At 42.3% G+C, this 10,469-nt stretch overlaps 1 protein-coding gene across 1 annotated transcript; it reads right to left on the reverse strand.

The window, feature by feature from the left end:
* Positions 1-1,038: 1,038 nt before the first annotated feature.
* Positions 1,039-3,192, reverse strand: LOC147894205 (7-deoxyloganetin glucosyltransferase-like). The gene is made up of 2 exons (XM_087384879.1): positions 2,636-3,192; positions 1,039-2,397 (listed from the first exon to the last, which is right to left on the reverse strand). The coding sequence occupies exons 1-2, from the start codon at positions 3,069-3,071 to the stop codon at positions 1,448-1,450; spliced, it is 1,386 nt and encodes a 461-aa protein (XP_087241005.1). The 5' UTR covers positions 3,072-3,192; the 3' UTR covers positions 1,039-1,447.
* Positions 3,193-10,469: the final 7,277 nt, after the last annotated feature.

Here is a 10,469-nt window from a genome sequence, read left to right on the forward strand (position 1 = left end):
TTTACAAATTCACAATAAATGAGTTATGTTTAGAATGAAATAGCCACAATCTAGATGGTCCATGAATGTGCAAGAACTACACCTTAATGGGAGAAAGCTTGTTGTAACGTTTGGTTATCTTCAAAATCCATTTATGCCCATACTTTCTCTAAATTTCGTGGACTAATTTGACAACTTTTGCCTCAATGGGGGTTGGGGGACTAAGGCTCTTAGCACATGGATGGGGCTAGCATGGGCTTAAGATGGAATTTTTTTGTCATCATTACTCCAATCCTAAACCAAGTTGTTTAGGATCATGACTTAAGATGGGAATAACAACTTTTTCTCCCAATCTAGACCATGGCAAGACCCTGGCAGCTAGAATGGGATTCGCTTTTTTAGGGATTTGAAATCATGTAATGATGAGATGTTTCCTTGTCCCCACCTCCTAAACACATGAAATGATGCCATGTGTCCTCTCCCATCCCTAGTTCTTTTGACTCTTAGCACATGGTTGGAAGGGAATAGGATAGAAATACCTTTGATCATGGTTGGGACAACCTTTTCTGATTCCCATGGTATTTTCTCCCATGTACTAAGACCCTAAGTTTGAAGGTTGGAAAAGATTTTATGCTTAAAACCACTACACTCTAATTTCATGTTTTTCAGTCCACCCAAAATTTTAAATGCATAGGAGAATCCGTGTATGTGATTTGGTTTTCTCCTCTTCCTTCTTATTTCATTGTCCTACTCCCGTTCCCTCAGCAAATTAGCACTATGCATTTTCGTGGAACATAAAATAAAAGTTGAGTTTTGGACCCCATTTGATTTTCATTCCTTCCATTAAGCCATCTTTAGAAAAGGAACATCTAGCAAACTTTGATTATCAAAAGAAAAAGGGAAGGATTTATCCCCTAGGTGCCAACATATGCGAGTGGAGGGACATGTGAAAAGATTACATGTGTTCAAGCAAAAGAGAGAGAGAGAGAGAGAGAATTTTTAGAACTTCTCTATATTTGCAAAGGCACCTCTAGTGGAGTTGAGGGAAGACATCTTCATATCCAAGCCATACAATTTGTTGGGTAGCCAACCAAACGCTTATGAATGAGATGACCGAATTATATTGCATTGTTTAGGCGAGTGATGTATTTGCGTTATGATTGAAACAATTCACTCCTCCCATAATATTGGGGGCAATTTTATAGGAATTATTTTTTGGAAAATTTCAACAACCTCCAAGCTCATAATATTGGAGATAGAGTTCTTTCTTTTGGAGGTTTCTTCGCTATATTTGCAAGTTTTTGTGCATGTCAAAATCAAAATTCGTGAGTTCAAGTGAAACAAAACTACGGTTTGTTGAGAACACTGAAAATTGGGGAAGGCCTTCAATTGTGCTTTTTAGCTCCTCTACCCGTAGCTGAAAAGTTTGATAAAAGAGAGTGGTCTCGACCCACGCTAAGAGCAATAGTTATGGTGGATGAGAGACCGGTTGCCTTGAAGAAGTGTGGGAGAGGTCAAGAATGCAATCTGTCAAAGCAGAGTGTGAAGAGCCTCCCTCCTTCACTGCAGCTGCAGCTGCAGCCTTCAATCTCTCAGCTGCCCTCCGAGGCTCCCCATCCCTCTCCATCACCCTCTTCACCGCCCTCTCCACCTCCTCCCCCCTCACCACCCCATCCTCCCCTTTCCCTAGCTTCACCCCCACCTTCCATACCTTCGTCATCACTAGCTCATTCAAATGTTGGTCCGCGAAAATCGGATAGCACACCATTGGCACTCCCATCGATATGCTCTCCAGCGTCGAATTCCACCCGCAGTGCGTCACAAACCCCCCTACTGCACCATGCCCAAGCACCCTCAGCTGCGGTGCCCACGCGATCACCAGGCCTCTATCTCTTGTTCGCTCCAGAAAACCTTCAGGAAACACTCCTTGGCTATCTTCTCGTGCCACCCACAGATATGGCTGCTTGCTCGCCTCAACGCCCCAAGCGAGCTCTGCTAATTGTTCTGTCGTCAAGGAAGCGACGCTACCGAAGGAGATGTAAAGGACTGAAGCCGAGTCCTGCTTATCCAGCCATTGCAGGCAGTCGGCAGCATCTTCCTTAACCAAATGCTCGCTGGGAGTAGGGCCAGTAAGCTTTGTCTTTACAGAATCGTAAAATTCCGGCGGCATCAGAGGACCCACGTATCTGATCGGAGTCTTGAAAGCAGAGACCTGTAAATTAAAGCCTTCCAGTTCTTCAAACGTGTTAACCACCATACAAACTGCATCCTCAATGCCGTCAAGCCGACCCGTGAAGGACTTGAGGCCCTCAGGGTCACGATACGGAAGAAGCGACAGAAATTCGGATTGGCGAATGGGGAAAACACCATTGGATACTTCAATCTCCTCGTCAGGTTCCCCTTCGATAGGAGTGTCAGCTGTGAAAATGCGAACTTCAAGGTTTCAGCACATACTCCACAGATATCTTAACACTTTGTACTGTAAGCCGCTGGGATGCTCACAATGACACGAAAGCAGATATAATACAACAAATCACAGATTCTATATGAGCCAACGGTTGCGAAGGCTTTTGTGCAAAGGGGAAACATCGAATGGAAACCATAAAGTTATCTGAAGAAAGTAATGTCAACCACAACGGAAGCTTTGTTTGGTTACCAGTAGGCTGCCAGATGCCGGCCTTGAGTTGCACACAACCGGCTGCAGTTGTTCCATTTGCCGTCCAGAAAGCCACTCTGCCAATTCCGAGCTGGTTGGCGAGATCTTGCGTCCACGGGAAGAAAGAATCGGAAACGATGCAGGAAATAGGATGCAAGGAAGCCTGGGAGTCGAGTATCATTTGCTCGATGAGTCCTCGCTGAGCTTCAATGGCCTTGAGGATCTGCATCACGCTTCCGAGGTTAAAGGGGACGTTGTGGAGGAGGGAAGGCGGCAACGGATCGGGGATGGAAAGGAATCGGATGTCGAGAAGAGGTTTGTGGAGGGGGGAAACGATTTGAGAGTAGGAGTGGAGGGTGCGGGAGTGATTTGCTTGAGTGGTAACGAAGGTGATGATGGATCCACGGAGGGCGAGCTGGATGGAGAAGAGGAGCATGGGGTTGATATGGCCTTGAGCAGGCACCGGGAGCACCAAAGCATGAGGCTAATGAGCAACAAGAGCAGGGGCGGGAGCCATAGCTCGAGCTTGAGGTTGAGCACTATCTGTCAAATGGATGATCAAGGCCTGGCTCTTTATAGATTTATTTATTAGAGGACCCTTCTCTTGTTTGTATTGTACAAGCGACAATAACGTCAACGGAAAAATGTCCTACACCCATGTTGAGGCCGGCAAATTTTACAACTTTCTAGAACTCCTTGAGGTACACATTCCATCTAAATTTCCAGACCATCTTCACGTAGACATTCAAGGTCAAGAACATGTGATAGATTTACAAGAAATTTGGCAAGAGGGATTTCAAGTGGATCTTGGTTCTAATTTCCATCTATCAAAGGAACAAAAGCCATTGTTTTGTGTGGAGTTCAAAACATCCACCTTGGTTCTAATTTCCATCTTGGAACAAAAGCCATTGTTTTCTGTGGAGTTCAAAACATCCACCTTGGTTCTAATTTCCATCTTGGAACAAAAGCCATTGTTTTGTGTGGAGTTCAAAACATCCACCTTGGAACAAAAGCCATTGTTTTGTGTGGAATCCAAAACTGTATATTTCTTGTGATTCCCTAATTTCCATAACTTTTAAAAAAAAATAAAAATAACACATATTTCATTCATTTTGAAATGAATTCATTTTTATAAGTACTTTTGAATAAATTTGTTTAAAAAAAAACCACTCTTGAAAAATAAGATTAAAACATGAAAGAAAGCAAATTTTAATAGTTTTTTAAAGCAAATAAAAGTAAAATTATGAAATTTAATATGACATCTTACATAGACTTACTTTTTTCTGAAGTTATTAATAATTTAAATCAATAAAAATAATTTAAATGCATGAAAAAATTAGTTAATGCATGTATGTATGTACATATGTATGGCCCATGCATGACATTAATTTACCATAAGAGTCCTCTACAATCTTCAAGATATCATAACGGTATTAATAAACTCCTTTTGAGAGTTTAAAAACTCCAAAATCTGGTAGATTTAGTGTCACACAGGACACTGCACATGCACGCATGGCACGTACATGCCCTTGGTTCATCGATGGAAGGCCATTAGTACATATGGCAGGACGGGTGGGTGCGTTACAATTGTCCACATGGCATGGGCATTCCCATAGGGCTTTTAGTTAATCCGTGTCAGTGTGGGGTTAACATTGAGGCTGTTGACAGAGGAGAGAGAGAGGAAAAGAGAGAGAAAGGGAGGGGAAGGGTAAAGGAAAGAGGAGGGGGAAAGGGAAGGAGAAGGGGAAGCGAAGAGGAGGAAAGAGAGAGGGGAAGCAAGGGGGAAGGAAAGGGGAGGGGAGGGGAGGGGAAGGGAAGGGAAGGGGAAGGGGAAGGGAAGGAAGAGGGAAGGAAGGGAAGGGGAGGGTGAGGAAGGGGAGGGGAGGAAGGGAAGAGGGAAGGGGAAGGGAAGAGGAAGGGAAGAGGGAAGCAAGTGAGGGTGAGGAAGGGGAGGGGAGGAAGCTGCGGAGGGTGAGGTAGGGAAGGGGAGGGTGAGGACGGTGAGGGGAGGAAGGGGAGGGGAGGCGAGAGGGATGGGGAGGGGAGGGGAAGGGGGAAGGGGAGAAGTGGGATGAGGAAGGGAAGGGGAGGGGGCCTCCCTAATGCATGCTCTGGCAGCCGTCACCGCCGAGCGTCGAAACACAAAAAAAGAGAGAAAAATTTGAGGGCAGGGGAAGAGGGGAGGGGTGAGAAAGGGAGGGGAGGGGAGGGGGCTTCCTAATGCATGCTTTGGTGGCCACATCCGTCGAGCCCCGCAAATGTGTGTGTGTGTGTGCACGCGCTAGCGTTCACGTGCATGTAATTTTTATTTTTATTTTTCCGGGGCTCGAGGGTCGCGTCCATGGCCACATGAATTTTATTTTGGAGGGGAAGGGGGAGGGGCGAAGGGATGAGAAGAAGAGGGAGAGGGGAGGGAGAAGAGAGAGGGAGAGGGGAGGAGAAGGAAAGACAGGGAGAAGAGAGAGGGAGAGGTGAGAGAAAGAAGAGGGAAGAGAGGGAGGAACCCAAATGTCAAAAGCCATAGGCTTACGCCTTTCTTGAATAGGCTCCTAGTGCAGGCTATGTCATGCAAGGTGAAGGGATGCCTGGTCCATCCCGCCATGTTACCCCACCAAATGCTATCCAGGAGACTCGCATCCCCCCTCAACCCGCCGACCCTGCCTTTCCATCTTAGCTACCCAATGCGTTGTTTCCAAGCCATAACCAAGACAACTATAAGGTCCGATCTAGCTACTCGCATGGGGAACTCAAAGAACGATCTATCATACCAAGGCAATCTTCTCGATAGCCCAACCCCTTTGCTTTTACCTTTCTCGATGATGAAAGCACATAAGATTGACGTAGTACTATTGGAACAAGAGGCTAAGGTGAAGGAAAAGAAAGAACCATGTCATACAAGAGCATCAAATAAAGTCTTCTACACCAAAAGAACCAAATGCACATGATGTGGAAAGATGGGTCATGAATAAAAGAATTGTTGGAACAAGGGAAAGCTACGAGAGACACGATAAGGACAAGATCCCACCCCACAAAGGACCATGAGCCCATCAACCTTCTTTAAAGATGTAGAATCTATTGAGCTGGCCAGCCTGAAAGTCACCACCCTTTCTCCTATTATTCCACATGAAACTATCTAGACCATTTGGCTCCAAGACCTTCCAATAGACTAAGACCTCGTATATAATAAATTCATCTTTCTTAAAGCCCACAAAACTTCCAGATGATGAGATCTATCTATCTCTTCCTCTGTGATGTTCCAGTCATCATCACCAAGTAACTAGTTCTTACTCACCTCTCTGCATTTAGAAACCTCTAGCACTCACCCCTATCTTGAGGGTTGCTAGTAGCATAGACACTAATGACTTTTAATTTGAATCCTTCTACCTGAACCTATAATACTATAGCCCAACCATTTGCCTCCTTGAAGACGTCTTTAGCCTTCAACCTCCCTTGTACTAGCAGTGTCTTACCACCCCTATCCCTTAAAGAGGGAAGTTCACGACAACATTATACCCAAGAAGATTACAAGCGATCCACATATTGTCATTTGGACCACATTTTAGCTCTTAGAGGAGCACAATTTTGGGTTTCACTCTTCTAAGGAAAACTAAACTACCTTTCTCACCAACCTTTTAGATTCTAGGACAAAATCGACAATTCTGACTTGGCCATCCTATCCCCTAACCCGACCATAAAAATACTAAGACAACAACTTGTAGGCATCCTTAAAGAAATTAAATCTATTTTCTTTACCTGAGTATGTATCCCGAGCCACATCCTTTATTCTTTTGTTAAGGCTTTGGGTTGAGGGTGCACTTGAATTTCCATTGATAATATCCATCTTGGTTTCTTTGCATTTCTTCTCTTCATGGGTTCTCTTCCAAAGGTTCACTTTTGGAAGTTGTTAATATTAGGAAGGGGCTAATAGAGGGAACTTAGAAGGGATTGTCTCGGCCAGACTACCACCATCCTTGGAGTCTCTTCAACCATGTCTAATGGTTGGCATGCTCTGCTTGATAGAATCATACATCGAATTGTTCTAAAGACCGACCACACTTGAACATCATGCTTCATAGGTAGGGACTAGCCCTTCTTTCCCATCACTTTCCATCCTTGTGATTGCCACCCTTAGGTATCCTGAGGATCCGACATAGCTTGGGGAGTCTTGTCAATGGTTGAGTTTGACTCATGAGAGTTGCATGTGGTCTTTTCCTATTGGATAGGCTCCTCGATCACCTTTTCATCTGGCTTGTCCGTCTTCTCCCCATGGGCAAACTGCATGTTTGCTACTCTATTTTGAACAATTTTTTACAATATTCCCTAGCTCTTTACAAATGAAATAAGCATCAAGGAAGGGGCCAAAGTGCAACCACTGTGCCATCGACATCCCATTTGGGAACCTGATCTCAATAAAGGCTAGGATTGGTTGACTCACCCAACAGTATCCATGCGTATCTCCTTCCTTCAATAGAGCAAGATGATGTAATTTCAATCGCATCACCCAGCCATGGAGGAAGGCCAGGAAATGCAATCCAAATAGGGCATTCCTGAAAGATAAGCTCATCCATGCTAAACAGAGGGCTCCACGATACCACCAAAATGGAGGATCTAAGAAGATGAATGATATACCCCTAAACACATTCCTAATCGTCTCAGGAGCACATCTGAGTAGGAAATAACCTTTTCCCTTAAACCTCAAAGAGTAGCATCTTGCTTGAAAATCACTCTCATAGATCAGAAACTCATTGAGCTTATCCATAGAAGGCATATGACCAATGAAGAATAAGTAGATGGCACCCTTGGATAGCCACTCTTGTTCCAACTTAACATCCTCAAGTTGGAGCTCGCATAGGGAGGCATGCTTCTTCTCCGCGGTTCAAAGCCACTCCTTTGTAGTGGCCACTTCTTTTGAACGTTGGAAATGAAGAAACTTGATCGCCTCTTTCACCTCTAGAGGAAAGGTTGCCCTGTAGCTTGCTGGCATGGATATCATCATAGGATGGGACATTTGCAGTGTCTTCTTCATCATGCAATGGCTCGGGTCTCAAAAAATTTTCTTGCTCATCTGAGACACTTACCTCCACTCATACCCTCAAACACAACTTCACAATGAATTTCAAGCTCCCATAAGAGCTCTTTTTATGAGGAGGGAATGTGGCAATCATGCACTGGGGAAGACTTTGCTCTCTCTATTGCATTTTCCTTGTAGGTTTATTTTTGAGGGGTGAATGTGGGATTTTGTAATAATTTCCATGGCTTAGTGCCTCTAGCTTCAACACATTCGATGCACCAAAAATGACAAGATAAGACAAATATGCATGGTTTAAACTTATCCATGAACCAAGATGTTGAATTTTGTACTTTAAAACACAATCTATGATGTTGAATTTTGTACTCTAAACTTTCCAACCAATTATAATGAATTTTATACTTCAGATTTGTCCACTAATTATGATGTGAACATTGTCTCATGGAAGGTTTCCTCTTGCACAAGTCACAAGTCCTAAATATTGGGATAAGTGAAACTTACATAAATGATAGCTTGACATAGTTTGAGCACATACAATCATTCAAAAGATAGTGCCCGTTGGTTCTTTCCAATGACTTTTTATTATAATTTTTTAAGGGAAATTTCCAATATGTATACACCCATTTTTTCCAAAATTCCAATAGAGTCTCCTATGACACTTAATACAAATTTCAAGTTTCAAATGTTGCAACTACATACAATTTGTTCAAATAATCCCAATCTATTCCTAACTCACATCAGATTAACTTTTGACTTTTTGTCATTCATTCTATCTCATTTCTTCATAATCATTCCATCCTTATGTACCATTTTTATGTAGCTTTCATAAGGTCATCTAAGGAAAAATGCCATTTTGACCCCCTCACTCCAATTATCCTAACATTCTCCAAGACTTGAGTAAATACATTTCTCAATGGCACACAATAATACTATAACCTTGCACTTTTCTTAATGACTTGGGTTTTCTCCTACATCATTTTTCACAAAGCATTCAGTTACATAATGCATGTGTGTGTGTGTGTGTTGTGTTTGGCTAACAAATTATTTAGCTAGCTTCAATAAAGGACAAATTCCCATTTCAAATGTAAATTATTAAGTAAACTCAAATACAAACATATGCTATTGCCCTTCATAGTAATTAGAGATGAGACTTGTCCATTATTCTCCAGATCATTCTCTAATTTTGTATAGTTGAAAGTCAAGTAAATATTCACATTCATATTGAATAGTCATAAAAAATACAAGAAGACTAGTCTCGAGCACATAGGTTAATTCTAGCTGGAGATAATCCATCCAAAAGTGATCCTCGCAATTCCCAACGCCATTTTCTTGATCTGTTGTATCATGCCAAAGATTCTATAATGAAAATCCAATGGATAATTGTGCCAACTCACCTAGCACCATCACAACAAGAAAAATTTAGAGCATTTCAACCATGTTATGGAAGCTAGGCTTCAATGTTAGCACACAGTTGTTTTCCATGTCACTTGCATTAGATTAGCAATAATCAGACTTTGGCAATTATATTTCAGAAAAAAAATGGCATTCCAATGGCAAAGAGTGGGGAACTTGTGAAGCTAATGAAAAATCAAAAAATTTTCAAAGGGGATATCTTCAGATCCCACTCCTTCCTATCAACAAGCTTGTCCCCCCCAATGGTTAACTTTAAATCCTTGAGAGGAAAAGTATTCTACTTTAAGGGAAACTTCATACGTGGAGATATCCTTTGAATAGAGGGAGATTTTGGAATTGCTTCTCTATAAATCTTCAAGGCCATGAAACCTCGAGGGATCCCTAAAGCTTCTCTAAAAAGCATGTTCCACCTGCAAGTGGAAAGAAAGCAAGGACATTTATCCTTGTCTAAGGACCAATCAAATTCAAATTATGTGTATATTCAACCACTATTTTATAAGGAAGAAAATTTCCATTTTTTAAATCTATTTCTCACAACATATATTAATTCTATCATGTATAGATCAATGAATGCAATTATGCACTCATTACTATTCAGCTCTCACATCTAACTAAATAGCCCAATAATATGAAAGCATAATAAATAAGGAGCTCACATTAGAGTTTTTGTTAATTTGAGAGCTTAGTTCTAAAGCAAGGAAGTCATGCATCACCAACCATTTCATTGTCTCTTTCAACATATCTTGAACATCAAATGGCAAGCTCAAGACTTTGACTCCACCATCTGTACTAATATGAGCGTGGGGGTATAAATCTAAAATATTTGATCTCTTCCACAACCTCTCCAAGAATTGTGCTTGCAAATTGCCACCTAGGAATGTTGAGATATCGAGCTCCCCACTCATGATATGCTAGGGTGACCGTTGTGCATTTATGTCACTGACTTGTTAGCTGCAGATGCGGTTGGTACACTGCCCATGAATAATAGCTGGATGACAGCTATCCTTACGTACTGTAGTTCGTGGCTCAGTTAGTATGCCACCTTAGTTAGCTGAGTTTGGTTTGAGACCCACATATAGGGTTCTTCTATTTCTTTGTACAAGAGTTCTTTTGGCTTACACAACTAAGAAGAGGAAAACTGTTTTCAGCCTCCACCTTTGTGTGTATTCCCCCATTGTGTATGTGAGAAAGCTGCAAGTGAGACTCCTTCCTTCTCTCCCACTATCTTCACATGGTATCAGAGCCTGGTTCATGGTAAGGAGCTCAAGAACGCAAACCAAGTTCACGGTGTCCTAGTAAGAGGACCAGTGTTGCTTTCCTTTTTCGAGTTTGGGAGCAAATCTCTACAGGTAGCATAGCCAGAAAGTGCGAGAGTGCATTGTCTCAGATTGA

Source organism: Dipteris shenzhenensis, chromosome 14 (genome assembly GCF_047967505.1).
Source record: "Dipteris shenzhenensis isolate YYH24624 ecotype China chromosome 14, Dip_SZ_1.0, whole genome shotgun sequence".
NCBI lineage: Eukaryota > Viridiplantae > Streptophyta > Polypodiopsida > Gleicheniales > Dipteridaceae > Dipteris > Dipteris shenzhenensis.